At 37.7% G+C, this 18,243-nt stretch overlaps 1 protein-coding gene across 6 annotated transcripts in view; it reads right to left on the reverse strand.

Moving 5' to 3' along the window:
• PRUNE2 (prune homolog 2 with BCH domain) overlaps positions 1-18,243 on the reverse strand; it is a 294,221-nt gene that overhangs the window by 212,150 nt on the left and 63,828 nt on the right. For all 6 annotated transcript variants that reach the window (XM_061425575.1, XM_061425573.1, XM_061425570.1 and 3 more), the window contains exons 5-6: positions 3,607-3,759; positions 638-732 (exon numbers count right to left, since the gene is read on the reverse strand). In XM_061425575.1, the coding sequence (XP_061281559.1) occupies positions 638-732; positions 3,607-3,759 (248 nt within the window). The remainder of the gene's footprint in view (positions 1-637; positions 733-3,606; positions 3,760-18,243) is intronic.

Consider the following 18,243-nt stretch of genomic DNA (forward strand, 5'->3'; position numbering starts at 1 on the left):
CATTAGTTAGGCTAGTTAGGATTAACATGCAAGTCACTGAAAAGCCCCAAAGTAGACAAAAGACAATTTACCAAGGAAATACACAAAATCAAGAGCTATATTCACTCTGGATCATTCATTTAACAGATTGGAAGGAGGATCTTATTAATTCTAGAGTTCTCATCATTGATTATCAAAATGACATGGATCCAAAGAGCTTACAGAATCCAAAGAACAACTTAGTTTCTTAGAAAAGATCTACGGATAATGCAGGGTGGGGCACAGATAAAGGAAGTGAATCTAAACTTCCTTCTCCAAACACACAGATAATCACTGTTGCTAAATAGGTTACATACATACAAATACACATACATGTATACACATGTGGGTCTGTTTTGTTTTTCTGAGATGTTTGTTTTATTCTGAGATGAATGAAATGGCACTCATCTCGGGAGTCCAGGTTTGTTTGGCATCTTTCATTGGTTTAGCACAGTGTTTTCATCCAAAATAACAAGGCACATTTCTAGTCAAATACATCATAAGGAAGTATTTGCAGCAAAAGATTAACACTAACTATGCAATAGAGAGAACAGTTCCAGTTGCTCAAAATGCAGTTGTGTAAAATCCGTCATTGCCAAAAAAGCTTTCCCACCCTTACCTCCAGGGTCATGTTCACAGTGCTAATGGCCACTTTTATTTCTCCATCTGAAAGTTCCTTTAGATTCTTCAGCATTGTCTGTTCAATACCTAAACCTGTGGGTGAGAAAAAAACATTATATTTGAGGGAGATTTTTGGTAATATTTATTTTATTTTATTTTTTAACTTTACAATATTGTATTGGTTTTGCCATAGATCAAAATGAATCCACCACAGGTATACATGTGTTCCCCATCCTGAACCCTCCTCCCTCCTTATTTGAAGATGTCACCCTCTTAATTTCAGTATTTCCCCTCTCTTATCTCTTTTAACCATAATACACACACATGAAGGCAAAAAATCACATAGTGATATTTGCATCAGTGAGGATCCCAGCAGGAAACAGAATTCACCCCTCCGGATGCCAAAGAAGATTCTTTAATGGAAGGACACTTACAGAGATGTGGGTGGGACTGAGAAAATTAATAAAAGAGGCATCCAGATACTAGCAGAAGTTCAAGTGAAAGAAACAGATATCTGAAATGGTAGAAGAGGGGTTGCCAGAAACTAAGCACGAAAACAGGAAGGGAGCAGGGAAGAAATACAACTGTCTCTTCCCCTTCTTTTGACTCCTATGCCCCATATATCTCTAACTCTTCTGTGGAGCAAATCCAGCTGAAACCAGTAATCTTCAGGGGAGCCCAGAAGATTAAATACTCAGAGGTCAGACTAAAAACCCACAACAGACAGAAGCAGAGAAGAGAAGCGGAGTAGGTAAGAAAAACCAATGTGTGTGTGTGTGTGTTAGTTGCTCAGTCGTGTCTGACTCTCTGCAACCCCATAGACTGCAGCCCACCAGGCCCCTCTATCCATGGGATTCTCCAGGCAAGAACACTGGAGTGGGTTGCCATGTCCTTCTCCAAAAGGAACTGTCAAAAGAAAGAAAGTGATGTCACTCAGTCGTGTCCAACTCTCTGCAACCCCATGGACTGTAGCCTACCAGACTCCTCCATCCATGGACTTTTCCAGGCAAGAGTACTGGAGTGGGGTGCCGTTGCCTTCTCCAAGAAAAACCAACATAACCATGTAAATAACCAAATAATAGGAAGGCCAAAATTTGCTTTCAGGATGCATTTAGGAAAGCCTCCATGTTTTCAATTGTAATTTTACTCACAATGCACTTTATAAATATGACCCATAAATCTATTATAATTAAGTTGGCCACCCTTGTAATAGGCTCTGGCAATAGGAGCTATGGGATTCTTAAATGATGGGAGAATAATCCAGAAGGGATAAATTATCTAGAACTGCATAATTTTAGTCAGCAGACCAATGTGCTTCAATAAAATCTATCATGGAAAACAGGAAAGGATCTGGCTTAATACTGAATTCTAACCCTACATTTTTACAACAGAGCAGGTCTAAACTCTTGAGAAGACCTATACTAAAGCCCAGTAAAGCATGTATCTCCTTCTCAGATGTACATTAAGTCGGCAGAGTCAACTATTATTTGCCAATTATTAATATTTGCCCTCTCAACTTATAACACTATCAATCAGAGCAGTATGGGGAAACAGACAGCTACTAAATATTTCTTTTCCACTCAAAGATTGAAAAGCTGCCATCTGTCATACTACAGCATAAAATGATTTATATACTATATAGTGACATGAAAAGTTCGATCTAGTTTTGAAAATGAATGACAAAATGCATATCACCATGCTACACGTGCACACATATCCGCACATGTGCATATGTAACAGAAGGTGTGTCAGGCGTGTCGGTGCCCCGCCCACATTTCCTCTGACTTTCAGGCCCCAGCAAGTTACTCAACCACTGGCACCTGCATCTCTTTTCCTGAGGGCTTTCTCTGGCCATCAAAGCCCACCCCAGGAAAATTAACAGTCCCTGCAACTAATAACCCTCAACATTCCAAGTGGTATACTCCTAACAAAACCTGATTCATGGCGTTAATTTCTGTGTGTCAATACTACTGTGGCTGACTTCAACCTGCCAACCCAACATCAACCCACTCACAAAATACCTGAAAATTTAACAGTCAGCTCTTGGAGCTCCAATAAACAAGTTCCAACACGCCACTGTACCCCTCGGGTAGGAAAACTCTGCCATGAAATTTTACACTCTTTTCCAGAGTTCCTTAGTGGGATAAAGGCCTGATATCCCACAAAGATAACTTGCTGGTTAAAGTGCTCCAAGCCCTATCAGTGTTTCCTGGGATCGCCTCCCAGATATATTGCTTTGCTTCAGGCTCTGCCCCTGCAGGATTCCAAACTAAGGGAGAAAGCTGTACACTTTAAAGTTTAAATCCTGGGTTTAAATCCTGGCCTGGCCACCTGCCAGCTGTGTGTGTGATGATGCGAAAGCAAAGATGCCTTTCTGTGCTTCAGTGTTTTCATCTGAAAATTCGGGATAATAATTCCACCTGGCAGGGTTGTCATGAGGACTCAGTATGAAAATTCATACAAAGCTGTACCATCAGAACCTCATGTATACTAGACACTTAATGAACTGTTGCTGTTATTATTACTATTGTTAAACAACTGAAGCAGGGAATCCACTCTCTTGACAAAGCCTAGACTTACAGAATAATTTTATCTGCTTAAGAGTCTTCTCTTATTTTTTTCTCAAATTCATTTATGAAATCCCATTGCGCTTGACATTGTTCATGTCATATTCTCAAAATACAGCCCTCCCAGCACAGGGATTTCCTGTAACGATGCATCCGGGGTGCCTATTAGATGCATGAATTAACCACGCATCCAGGTACGAAGGCCTCAGAGGAAGGCCTGCAGCGCGAACTGTCTGCTTCCAGGTGAGCCAACACAATGTTCCTAAAAACTTTGCCCAAGCATGAACATTAGGGAAGAAAGTGAAGGCACACACAAGTGCACCTCCTGGGGCCCAGCAACAATCCACACCCCAAACCCCCCTTGGCAGCTACGACACAGCTGGGGGACAGAGTCACTCACCCTGAGCACTGGACTGGGTCTCCTGCAGGATGTTGATAATGTCCTCTCTTGGAGGTAAGCTGGGAAATTTTTCTTCCAGCATAGAAAGAATTTCCTCCTGCTTTTCTGAGATCTTCTTGGGCTCCATGGCCATCCACTTAAAAAGGATGCTACCTGAAAGGCATGAATAAAATCACCCTTAAACTTTCTAGTCAAGCTAGGATGGGGCTCAGGAAAGTCAGTGTCTTCTGGTCTCTCGAACTCTGCTTCCACTTCCAGATTCCTGCCTGAACCAGAGGCCTCCGCTGTGTAACATTCAAGAGGCAGTTTTTAGAAAACCCTTCAGATATTGTCTGTCTTGCCTCACTGTTCTTCGAGTAGTAATCTCAACAACTGAATTGAGTATGGTACACTCTATGGCACAGTTACAGATAAAGAAATAAAATGTTTCCCCCATCCCACACAAATAAACAAAAATGATACACATTAGTTTTAAACTTTCTCAGGATAGAAGTTAATGATAAACTATTTAAAAATATTAAATATGACTTAATATTTCTATTTAAGAATACCTTTAAGAGATCACAGAGAAGATCATTTCATTCATCACGTTACTGATTTTATATAAGAACTCTCTCCTTTTAACAATTAAAGGATTTCCTAGCCAAAGTGTCAGCAGCAGAAGAATCTGATAAAGTAGTGAATCTTGAATCCATCCCCAATCTTCCAGGTAAAACACACAGTTTTGAAATTGTTTACTAACATCTAACTATAATGATTCATAAGCTGGGTCTAACTCACAGGTTTCTATTACAAAGCACTTTGATAATATGAATGACTAACCTCTCACAATCTTCTAGAATTTCTATACATAATCTCACCTTAAAAGGGAAGAGCTACCACCTGTCACATGCCCTTTTCCTATACCCTGGGCCCAGACTAACACAGAGTCAGGGGGGAAAGGAGGCTTTGCTTAGTGATGAATGATTAAACTCTCTAAAAATCCTCAAAATTACTGATTAATCAGGGTGATACATCTCTCTAGCTTTCAGTGTAGCCCAAATGATAATTACAGTGGTAAAAATGTAAAAGGAGAAATGAAGTAGTGAGTGGGAGAAAACTTTGGTACATAATCTTGACATCTACCTGGAAATCTACAGTACATAGAGATTAGATACACATTCACCATTGAAAATCCTGGAAAAGCCCCAAGCAAGTCATCTGGCCTCTCTGTTTCTATTTGCTTATTTTAAAAACAGAAATAATGCTATTTTACCAGCGTATAAGGTCATATACTAAAATGTCAATAAATGTAAACATCATCATGAAAAATAAATACTGCCAAATACATTTAAAGCATCTTATTCATTCATTCATTCCTTTAGCAAAGAACTGCTGAGCACCTATTATGAGCCAAGTGCCGTGCTAGATGCTAATGATTCATGGCTGGAATAATGCAAGCCTTGCCGCTTGAAGCTTATAGTTGTTCAGGGGCTACAAATAAGTAAACACATAAATTTTCTTTTGGTTTTTAAAAGTTTATTTTATTTATTTGTGGCTGTGCTGGATCTTTGCTGGTGCTCAAACCTTTCTCTAGTTGTGGCAAGCAGGGGCTACTCTCTAGTTGCAGTGCACCACTCCTTGTGGCGGCTTCTCCTGTTGCAGAGCACAGGCTCTAGGTGCCTGAGCTTCAGTAGTCCCGACACGCAGGCTCGGCAGTTGTGGCTCACAGACTCTAGAGTGCTGGATCAGTAGTCGTGGTGCACGAGCTTAGCTGCGCTCAGGCATGCGGGATCTTCCCAGACCAGAAGCGAACTCGTTCACGTCCACTGCATTGGCAGGTGGACTCCTATCCACGGGGCCACCAGGAAAGTCCCACATACATTTTGAATATGAGGGGGATAAGAAATATCACTGAGGAAAAACACAGTACTCTGAATCTGGACAAGAATTTAGGGGTCATAAAAGGTTTCCTAGAGAGAGTAAAGCTAAGCCGAGACTTGAATAAGAAGTGACTTAAGGCAAAGGCAAGGTAAAGGGAGACCGTGACCCAGACAGAGCACGTGTACAGGCACTGAGGTGAGGGGAGATTTGGCCCGTTCAAGGCATGGAAAGTAATGGATTAGAACTAACCAGTAATAAAATGATCAAAAAACAGAGATGACCATAAGAAACATAGATGACATAGATAAAAGGTCTAAGATAAGTGTAATAGGGTTCCCCTTGGAAAGGAGAGAGAAAAGGAGACGGAACAATATTTGAAAAGAGTAGCAAATAATTTTTCAAAATTAACGAAGGAGATTATTCTAATATTCAAAGTAAATTATGAATCCAAAACAGAATAAATACAAAGAAACTACCTCTAGGCACATGACAGTAAAACTGCTAAAATTCACAGAGGAAAAAGTATATATCAGAGAAAAAGAAATATATTCCTGTCAAAGGAACTACAATAAAACTGAGCCCTAATCTTATCTAAAATGATGAAAGTCAAAAGACACTGAAATTCCAGTTTCAAAGTGCTGATATAAAAAAATTGCCGATATTGAATTCTTCCCTGATAGCTCAGGTGGTAAAGAATCTGCCTGCAATGCAGGAGACTCTGGTTTGGTTCCTGGGTCAGGAAGATCCGCTGGAGAAAAGATAGGCTACCCACTCCAGTATTCTGGCCTGGAGAATTCCATGGACTCTATAGTCCATGAAGTCGTAAAGAATTGGATATGACTGAGTGACTTTCACATACATACATACTGAAATATAAGAAAAAATGAAGGCAAAATAAAGACATTTTTAGAAATATAAATTGGAAGTATTTGTCAAAAGAAGAATTCATACTCAAAAAACATTAAAGGGAGAAGAAAATTATTATAGATGGTAGCAAAAAAAAAAAAACAGAAAGGAAAAAGTATTGGAGAATATAAATATAAGAGTAAGAATAAATAAATGTTCACTGTATAAAACATTTATAATGTGGAGTTTAAAATATATGTGTAATTAAAATACATTTCAACAGTAACAAATTGAAGATTGAACTTCAGTTTAGAACTTCAAGTAGAAACAAATTTCTCTAAGGTTCTTGGATTATCAGGCAAGTGGTAAAAATATTGATTTATAAGATAAATTAATGGTATTTTGTAATCTTAATTACTACTAAAATAATTTTCTAAAAAGGAATTCATAACTAATAAGCTAATGAAGGAAAATGTAATAGTAAAAATCCTTATTTAGTGTAATAACAGTAAAAAAGATAGAGAAAAGGGGAAAATCTGAGACAAGTAGAAAACAAATAGCAAAACAACATATTAAGCCCAAATGTAAGAGCAATTACATCACAATAAACTGTGGAAAATTCTGAAAGAGATGGGAACACCAGACCACCTGACCTGCCTCTTAAGAAATCTGTATGCAGGTCAGGAAGCAACAGTTAGAACGGGACATGGAACAACAGACTGGTTCCAAATAGGAAAAGGAGTGTGTCAAGGCTGTATATTGTCACCCTGCTTATTTAACTTATATGCAGAGTACATCATGAGAAACGCTGGGCTGGAAGATACACAAGCTGGAATCAAGATTGCCGGGAGAAATATCAATCACCTCAGATATGCAGATGACACCACCCTTATGGCAGAAAGTGAAGAGGAACTAAAAAGCCTCTTGATGAAAGTGAAAGAGGAGAGTGAAAAAGTTGGCTTAAAGCTCAACATTCAGAAAACGAAGATCATGACATCCAGTCCCATCACTTCATGGGAAATAGATGGGGAAACAGTGGAACGGTGTCAGACTTTATTTTTCTGGGCTCCAAAATCACTGCAGATGGTGACTGCAGCCATGGAATTAAAAGACGCTTACCCCTTAGAAGGAAAGTTATGACCAATCTAGATAGCATATTCAAAAGCAGAGACATTACTTTGCCAACAAAGGTCCGTCTAGTCAAGGCTGTGGTTTTTCCTGTGGTCATGTATGGATGTGAGAGTTGGACTGTGAAGAAGGCTGACCGCCGAACAATTGATACGTTTGAACTGTGGTGTTGGAGAAGACTCTTGAGAGTCCCTTGGACTGCAAGGAGATCCAACCAGTCCATTCTGAAGGAGATCAGCCCTGGGATTTCTTTGGAAGGAATGATGCTGAGGCTGAAACTCCAGTACTTTGGCCACCTCATGCGAAGAGTTGACTCATTGGAAAAGACTGTGATGCTGGGAGGGATTGGGGGCAGGAGGAGAAGGGGACGACAGAGGATGAGATGGCTGGCGGCATTACTGACTCGATGGACGTGAGTCTGAGTGAACTCCGGGAGTTGGTGATGGACAGGGAGGCCTGGCATGCTGCGATTCACGGGGTCGCAAAGAGTTGGACACGACTGAGCGACTGAATTGAACTGAACTGAAAGAGACAATGAATGTTCAGTGGGTACAGAGTTTCAGTGTTGCAAGACGAACAAGTTCTAGAGCTCTGCTGCACAACAATGTGGGTATACTTTTTATTGAACTGCACACTTAAAAATGTTTAAGTTGGTAAATTTGATGTTATGTTTTTTTGTTGTTGCTCGTTTTTCATTTACTAAGTTGTGTTTGACTCTTTGTGACCCCATGGACTATACAGTCCATGGAATTCTCCAGGCCAAAATGGCAGAGTGGGTAGCTGTTCCCTACTCCAGGGTATCTTTCCAACCCAGGGATCAAACCCAGTTCTCCTACTTTGCAGGAAGTTTCTTTCCCAGCTCAGCTACCAGAGAAGCCCAAGAATACTAGAGTGGGAAGCCTATCCCTTCTCCAGTGGATCTTTCCGACCCAGGAATCGAACTGGGGTCTCCTGCATTGCAGGCAGATTCTTTACCAGCTGGGCTACTTCAACTAAAAGACAAAAATGATCAAACTGAATTTTAAAACTACAATAGCAATATACTTTTTACATGAGCACACCTTAGATAAATAATGATATTGAAAGACTGAAAGTAAAAGAGTAGAAAAAGACGTAACATTGGTATATTATACTAATATTAGATACTCTAAGACAAGAAGAATTACTTGAGATTAAGACAAATATGTGCTTATTATTAAAGAATCAACCTTCAGGTAGATACATCAATCCAACTTTACATGAACTAATAACATTACTAATAACATTACCTAATAGCTTCCCAATATGTAAAGCAAAAATTGACAGAACTGGATGAAGAATGAGATAAATACACAATCTCAGTGGGAAATTTTAGTACACATCTCTCAGCAACTCTAAGAACCAGCAGGAAAAAAAATCAGTAAATATATAGATTATTTGAGCAACATGAGTAAAAAAGTTGATCTGACATAAATTTAGCATTATCAACAACATCAGACTATATTTTATCTTCTAACACAAATGAGACATTAACCAAAATTGGCCACTTGTTAAGACAAACTTCAACAAATTTCAGAGGATTACAATGAGCTATCATCTATAGCCATCATGAAAATAGTCTAAAAATCGATAATAAAACAAAACTAGGAAATTTCCAAATGTTTGAAAAATAAACAATATACTTCCAAATCACGGTAAAAGGAAAAATCACAACATAAATTAGAATATATTTTAATTGAATGATATGAAAATACTACATTTAAACTTGTAAGATGCAACTAGAGCTGTGCTGAGGAAATTTTATAACCTCAAAAGCATGAGATGTTAAAAAAAAAAAAAACACCTCAACTAAAAAAATGTAGAAGGAAGGATATAATAAAGATAAGAGCAAAACTTAAAAACATAAAAAAGAAACACATATAAGGAAAATAAAACAAAATACTGATTCTTGGAAAAAACTAATATGGTTTTTGAAAATGATTAAAAAAACAAAATGATAGAAGGTATAATTTTCCAATATTAAAAATGAAATAGTGACATAGTATAGATTCTAATGACTTTAAAAGATAAGTATAGGGGACTTCCCTAGTGATCCAGTGGTTAAGACTCCACACTCCCAATGCACGGGGCCAGGGTTCAATCCCTGGTCAGGGAATTAGGTCCCACATGCCACAACTAAAGATCCTGCGTTTACCAACTAAGACCTGGCTCAGCCAAATAAATAAACATTTTTAAAAGATAAATATAATCTTATTAGATTTTAAATTTTAGAGGAAATGGACATTTCTGGAAAAACTCAACTTGCCAAACTGATAGGAAAGAACTTTAAAATTGGGATGGTTTCCCATTTATTTTAAAATGAATCCACAGTTTAATATCCATAGTTCCACACATCTAAGAAAACAATACAGTAATTTTATACAAATTCTCCCAAAGATTAGAAAGAGAAAATACTTCCCAATTTATTTTCTAAATCCAGCATAATCTTCATACCAATACTCAGTAGAAACAGTACAAGAAAAGAAACAGAGGCAGATCTTTCTCATAAGTATAGTTGCAAAAAAATTTTTTAAAGCTAGCCCCAAATCAAGATAGCAATATATAATAGGATATTGAATTGTCACCAAATAGGGACTTTTTAGGAATTAAAGGCCCAAGTTAACATTCCAACATTAACGTAATTCAGCGCCCTAGTAGAAGAGAAATATCAAATGGCCACCTCAGTAAAGATCTAGTTGTGAAACTACTTGATAAAATCCAAGATTTAATCCTATTCAATCTCAGCTAAGTAGAAATAAAAGACAGCTTTCTTAATTTGATGAAGGGCATTTATAAAAACCAAGTAAGGTTATGGCTAATTCACATTGTTGTATGGCAGAAACCAACACAATATTGTAAACATTGAAAAATAAAACAATTTAAAAAGAAAGAGGAAAAAAAAAAAACAAATAAGAAAAGCAAACATTATCCTTAACTGTGAATTATGAAAGACCTCCACCTCAAATGAGGAATTAGACAAAGATGCATGCTATTTCTATTTAACACTGCAGTGTGAATCCTAACCAGAGAAATAAGACAGGTACAAGAAGTAAAAGTGCAAGAACAAAAAAGGGTGAAAGTGTAAAGAAAGAAAAAGAAGAAATAAAAACTGACTTCTTCACAGATGATATGTGTATCAACTTAAAAATGAAAATACAAATAAATTAATTATTCATTAACAAATGAATTAACTAATTAATAATGCAAATTAACTTAAGACAGTACATAAATTTAGCAAGGCTGCTGGGTATAATGTCAGTAATACAAACTCTTGTATTTCTATAAACAATCTTTAGCAATTAGAAAATCAAATCTAAATTAAACTGTAATGGCATCAAAATATAAATATTTAGTAATAAATTTCACAAAAATATGCCTGGCTTACAGTCAAACCAAGATTCCAATTTCTTCAGTTTAACGAGTTTAATTTTAAAATACAGAAAAAGGCAGTATTCAGAAATTAATCTAACAGGTATTGCACTAAACAGTATCCTACAGAATAATTCAGTGAAAAGGAACTTCTGACATTATAATTTTGACTTGACAATTAAGAAAGAGATGATGTTCTGATGTAAGCAGGAAAAAAAAATAAGTAAAAAAGATGCTCACCATACTCTGAGTTGTTTTTACTGCAGAAGAAAGGCTATGGCCCAACTTTATTCAAGGGATTCATCTATAGCAAATTTTTCTACTTCACTCTAGAGGCCCATTTAGTAACATACTTAAGTTAAATATCAGTAGCAGGATGTAGAGTAGCCAAAAGCACCTCTTAGCAAAATCAAACCTATTTTTGACATAGGAGTTGACAACTTCCAGTTAAATCTGCAGAACTAAAAAAATCCTTAAATTCATATACATGTATACAAAAGTGTCCCAGCTCTTCAAAGACCATGATAAATTACCAACGAGTAACAAAGAAAGCAATTATAATAAAATAGTAAATATTTCATTCCATTAGAGAAAAAAAATCAACCACATATTCTTTGTTCAAAAGAATGGAGAAGTGAAGGACCTCTTCCCAAAAGCAATTGCAGTGCGTTAATATTAAACATGAACTAATCAAGTCAGAAGTTGTTTGGGGAAAACATTCACCACAGTCAAGGCATATTCTGCATGATAAATTCTTTGCAGAAAAGAAGGGATTTAAACCTCTTTCCTGTTTCACTTGGGATCATTTTTTTCATGCTGAAACAAAAAAAATTAAAGGACAAATAATGGAGAGGGGGAGGGGGCGGGAGAAAGAAGGAGAAAAAAATGGAAAATACAATTTGTACTTTTGACTGCAAAGGAGAGGGAACAAGTTATTCAAATGCTTAGTAATCTTATAAATTTAAAATGCCTAAATTTAAGAATAAAATTCATCTTTATAAGGCAAAAGAAATAACACTCTAAGGTTGAGGAATTGTTCTGATTTTATATCTAGCAGAAAAAATAATTTCTATCCCCTTCCCCCAACTCAGGCCATCCCTCTTCCTAAGGAAAACAGCCGTGTAATTCCTTCTGGACTTTGTAACCATTTTGGGAGATGAATGATTCACTCTTTGGGCAAGAGAGGAAAAAAAAGGTCTGGCTCTGTTCCTCTCCTATTAGATCTCCTTAAAAGGATCTTTTTGAAGCTGTTAATCCAGGCTACGAAAATAGCAAGCAACAATTCTTTATTAACATTCAAATAGAACAACCGACAGAAGGAGAGAATTATTTCTTTAAAACCTAGGGCATAGTTTTTCCACTTCTTCAGCTAAGAGCAATTGCTGTTATTTGTTTCACTATTCAAGTTGTGGCTCTGTCAAGGCCTTGTGCAAAGAAAAGAAACATGAAAGGTCCAGTGAGCTGTGGTTTTGATGGAAACCTGCCTGGTAATCAGTGATTGCAGTCTCATCATTGCCAGCTAGTTCTAGAAAGCGCACACACACACACACACACACACAAAGACACAAGTGGGCACACAAATACACGTGTGGGCACACAAATCCTCAGTGCGATGATTCAGCAATTTAATGGACATTAAATTTGACAACAGCCCTCTAGTAAACATTTCTGCAGAAAATGAATACAGGTTGAGGAGTCTCACAGGTCTATAATTGTTTGCTTTTGGTACAAACTCAGGGCGTAACCAAACACCAACTTTAGGCCACCATGACTGTATGTGACTTTTAGACAGAACAGATGGTAACTTGTTTGAAAATAATAATAAGCCTTAGAAGCAAATAGTAGGAGGAAGAAAATAAGAAGAGGAAGAGGAGATGAAAAGTCAGGAGAAAAGAAATAAAACAAAGAACAAGAACCACAACAGCAAAAACATTGATGGGGAGGGGATGAAGAAGTGAAAGGACAGATTTCCAAAAATCAAGGTCATTTATGATCTCATCTGAATGAGCACATTCTCTTTTCAGATAATTTCTTAGACAAGTAATTAGAAAGCAATCTCCATAAGTCAGTCTATGCCTTTTCAGATGAAACTGATGCTCATGAGCTGCATCCTGAAATTTCTAAGTTTGAGATATGTCCTACTAAAAGACAGCAGCAAGATTTAACTATTGTAAGAAGTATTAATTCAAGAAAATGCAAATTATGTCAACTTTGTCAAATGCCCTAAAGAGCCTGAACACACATTAGCCATGGCTGTGTCACCTGTTGGCATTTATCCATAACTGTCCTGCCAAGGTCCAGAGGATAGAGTGACAGGGGAGATGATTAGATAAACACAGCAGGTTATTTCTTCACTGGCAGCTTGACACCTACTTTTAATTGGTATACAAATGATCCTTTAACAGCATCCATATTAATCAGGTTCTACCCCATATTTGAATATAATATTATCCCATCATACAAACATTCTGACATATAGCTAGAGCAGTGAGTATAAGACTAAGACTACAAAAGATTCCAATATGACTAATTTTAAGTATTAATTTCCTATATTTAGAGAAAAAACACCAGCCTGTATAGAAAAAGAGGCTTGGAACAGGAACAGTCTAGTCTTTACTAGACTAAAGGTCAAGCTGATTAGAACAATCCTCACATGCTGATTGAGGAGCAGAAAAGTGTGCGATACACTGCCCAGTACCTGTATAAAACGCTATTATGTATGTAAGAGTTGGAGAATGTCTATGAATATTAGGTGTCCTTTCAAAAAGGATGATGTAATGAAAAACCTTCAGACCTAGATATTCTTTTAATAAGGAACTGGTATATGTGTTTGTTTCACTAATAATATGAATTTCACAGTTAATTATATTCCTATTTTTTTCTTGATCCAGGAGGCTCATATTCAAACTTTCAAACAGAACACACTTTTACTCCTCTAAGTTTATTTATTGGTATGTTTCCTGACCCTGACTCTTTTTTCTGCTTTATTATATTTACACGCATTTTTGTAAGCCACCTCAAATATTCTATGGAAAAATAAAGGACACAAAAAATAATATAAATAATAAATGGATAGATAGATGACTGACCTGTGCAAATAGATACTACATTTAATATAAAAGCAGGGATATGATAAAAATGACGAGTGTACACTATATGATACCATTTATATAATACACCAAAGAGACAAAAACCAATCTCTAGGGTTATGGGGAACACATAGGGGTGGTAAAATTTAAAGAAAAGCAGGAAGGTATGTGCTGTAAAGATCAAAATATTGGTTATCTTTACTTAGAGAGGGAGAGAGCTGTGATGGGGAGAGGCACAAGGAGGTTATCTTGTTCCACGTTTTACCTGATTAATTGTTAAAAAGATGTCCCTTTTCTGATATTTCACTGAGCTGTATATTTATATTTTTATATTTATGTTTTATATTCTTGTTGGTGATGGACAGGGAGGCCTGGTGTGCTGCGATTCATGGGGTCGCAAAGAGTCGGACACGACTGAGCGACTGAACTGAACTGACATGTATTATATTCCATGAAAGGCTAATATTATATATATATATATATATATATATATGTATATAAAAGATAATATATAAAGATGAAAACAGAAACAAACACTTGAAAAATACCAAAACAAAGATTTCTAAAAGCAAAAAAAGGGGTGAGGATATTATTGGAAGGAACAATGTTCAAATTCTGGACATTAAGAATATTGGAGGGATGGGCTGGAATGAAATGGAAATTATTAATACAATATCATAGTACCAACTAAATCAACATAATCATAAAACAGAAGGATATAAAAAAATCTTGCAAAATTCATTTCATGACAGGATTCACTGAGGGTCTATTATATGATAGGCACTGTTGCAGCACCAGAGAAAAGAACAGTGGTTCAGTTTAGTTCAGTGGCTCTGTCAAGTCCGACTGTTTGCCACCCCATGAACCCCAGCACGCCAGGCCTCCCTGTCCATCACCAACTCCCAGAGTATACCCAAACTCATGTCCATTGAGGCAGTGATGCCATCTAACTATCTCATCCTCTGTCGTCCCCTTCTCCTCCTGCCCCCAATCCCTCCCAGCATCAGAGTCATTTCAAATGAGTCAGCTCTTTGCATCAGGTGGCCAAAGATTTGGAGTTTCAGCTTCAACATCAGTCCTTCCAACGAACACCCAGGACTAATCTCCTTTAGGATGGACTGGTTGGATCTCCTTGCAGTCTAAGGGACTCTCAAGAGTCTTCTCCAACACCACAGTTCAAAAGCATCAATTCTTCGGCGCTCAGCTTTCCTTATAGTCCAACTCTCATATCCATACATGATCACTGGAAAACCATAGCCTTGACTAGATGGACCTTTGTTGACAAAGTAATGTCTCTGCTTTTTAATATGCTATCTAGGTTGGTCATAACTTTCCTTCCAAGGAGTAAGCGTCTTTTAGTTTTGGGCTGCAATCACTATCAGCAGTGATTTTTCAGCCTAGAAAAATAAAGTCAGCCACTGTTTCCACTGCCCATCTATTTGCCATGAAGTGATGGGACCAGATGCCATGATCTTCGTTTTCTGAATGTTGAGCTTTAAGCCAACTTTTTCCCTCTCCTCTTTCACTTTCATCAAGAGGCTTTTTAGTTCCTCTTCACTTTCTGTCATATGGGTGGTGTTATCTGCATATCTGAGGTTATTGATATTTCTCCTGGCAATCTTGATTCCAGCTTGTGCTTCTTCCAGCCCAGCGTTTCTCATGATGCACTCTGCATATAAGTTAAATAAGCAGGGTGACAATATACAGCCTTGATGTATTCCTTTTCCTATTTGGAACCAGTCTGTTGTTCCATGTCTAGTTCTAACTGTTGCTTCCTGACCTGCATACAGATTTCTCAAGAGGTAGGTCAGGTGGTCTGGTATTTCCATCTCTTTCAGAATTTTCCAGTTTATTGTGATCCACATGGTCAAAGGCTTTGGCATAGTCAATAAAGCAGAAATAGATGTTTTTCTGGAACTCTCTTGCTTTTTTGATGATCCAGCAGATGTTGGCAATTTGATCTCTGGTTCCTCTGCCTTTTTTAAAACCAGCTTGAACATCTGGAAGTTCATGGTGCATGTATTGCAGAAGGCTGTCTTGGAGAATTTTGAGCATTACCCTACTAGCATGGGAGATGAGTGCAAGAGATGAGAGCGAGATTGTGCGGTAGTTTGAGCATTCTTTGGCATTGCCTTTCTTTGGGATTGGAATGAAAACTGACCTTTTCCAATCCTGTGGCCACTGCTGAGTTTTCCAAATTTGCTGGCATATTGAGTGCAGCATTTTAACAGCATCATCTTTTAGGATTTGAAATAGCTCAACTGGAATTCCATCACCTCCACTAGCTTTGTTCGTAGTGATACTTCCCAAGGTTCACTTGACTTCACATTCCAGAATGTCTGGCTCTAGGTGAGTGATCACGCCATCATGATTATCTGGGTTGTGAAGATCTTTTTGTACAGTTCTTCTGTGTATTCTTGCCACCTCTTCTTAGTATCTTCTGCTTCTGTTAGGTCCATACCATTTCTGTCCTTTATCGATCCTATCTTTGCATGAAATGTTCCCTTGGTATCTCTAATTTTCTTGAAGAGATCTCTAGTTTTTCCTGTTCTATTGTTTTCCTCTATTTCTTTGCATTGATTGCTGAGGAAGGCTTTCTTATTTCTCCTTGCTGTTCTTCGGAACTCTGGATTCAAATGGGTATATCTTTCCTTTTCTCCTTTGCTTTTGGGCTTCTCTTCTTTGCACAGCTATTTGTAAGGCCACCTCAGACAGCCATTTTGCTTTTTTGCATTTATTTTTCTTGGGGATGGTCTTGATCCCTGTCTCCTGTACAATGTCATGAACCTCCGTCCATAGTTCATCAGGCACTCTGTCTATCAGATCTAGTCCCTTAAATCTATTTCTCACTTCCACTGTATAATCATAAGTGATTTGATTTAAGTCATACCTGAATGGTCTAGTGGCTTTCCCTACTTTCTTCAATCTAAGTCTGAATTTGGCAATAAGGAGTTCATGATCTGAGCCACAGTCAGCTCTGGGTCTTGTTTTTGCTGACTGTTTAGAGCATCTCCATATTTGGCTGCAAAGAATATAATCAATCTGATTTCAGTGTTGTCCATCTGGTGATGTCCATGTGTAGAGTCTTCTCTTGTGTTGTTGGAAGAGGGTGTTTGCTATGACCAGTGCGTTCTCTTGGCAAAACTCTATTAGCTTTTGCCCTGCTTCCTTCCGTACTCCAAGGCCAAATTTGCCTGTTACTCCAGGTATTTCTTGACTTCCTACTTTTGTATTCCAGTCCCCTATAATGAAAAGGACATCTTTTTTGGGTGTTAGTTCTATAAGGTCTTGTAGGTCTTCACAGAACCATTCGACTTCAGCTTCTTCAGCGTTACTGGTCAGGGCATAGACTTGGATTACTGTGATATTCAATGGTTTGCCTTGGAAATGAACAGAGAGCATTCTGTTGTTTTTGAGATTGCATCCAAGTATTGACTATGATGGCTACTCCATTTCTTCTACAATGGAGCAGTGAATAAAACATGTATGGTCTCTTATTCATGAAGCTTATATTCTGGAATAAAGGACCAAGAAGAAGAAGAAGATACAGTGATAAAGCTAAGTAGATGGGTAGAAACAAGCATTTCAGAAGGAAGGTACAGTTTATGTAAATCCTCAAGAGTGGAAGAGTCTGGCATATTTGAAAGGATGAAAGGCCTCTATTCCTAGAACACACAATGGGAAAATGGGAAAAGAGCATGAGATGATATTGGAATTGGCAGGGGCAAGATTGTGTTGTGGATTGTAAGGGTGGAATGTGTGGATTTTGAGTATGATGGATATTATGCAGGGGATTGACTTGACTGGTTTATACTTTTATGATCACTTTGTAAGTAATAGATTTTATGAAGGAAATAGGGCAACAGTCAGGCAGCTATGGCATTAGTCAAAGAGAGTAACTTGGATTGAAATACTAGTAGTTATCATGAGAAAAGTGGATGGATGCAGGTTATGTTTTAGATGTAGAGTCAGCAGGACTTGTCCAAGCATCAATGAGGGAGGAAAGGTAAAAGAAAGAATCAAGCATCACTTTTAGCTTGAATGGCTTGAGTAATTGGGTGGCTGTCAGTACCTTTTACTACTATTAGGGAACTGGGATAAAAGTAGGTTTGGAGGTACAGGGAACCAAAGGGTTCCATGATAGCCCTGTTGAAGTAGTGGTGCTAATTAGACGTGCAAGTGAAGATGTTAAATGGGCACTGGAAATGAACCTGCTCTTCTAAAGAGAGGTCATGGTTAGAGATACAGGAGTCGCAGCCTGTGTGTTACATGTGAGATTTTGGAACTAAATGAGGCAATCTAAGTACTGTACAGATAAAAAATG

This window comes from Bos javanicus, chromosome 8 (assembly GCF_032452875.1).
Source record: "Bos javanicus breed banteng chromosome 8, ARS-OSU_banteng_1.0, whole genome shotgun sequence".
Taxonomy (NCBI): domain Eukaryota; kingdom Metazoa; phylum Chordata; class Mammalia; order Artiodactyla; family Bovidae; genus Bos; species Bos javanicus.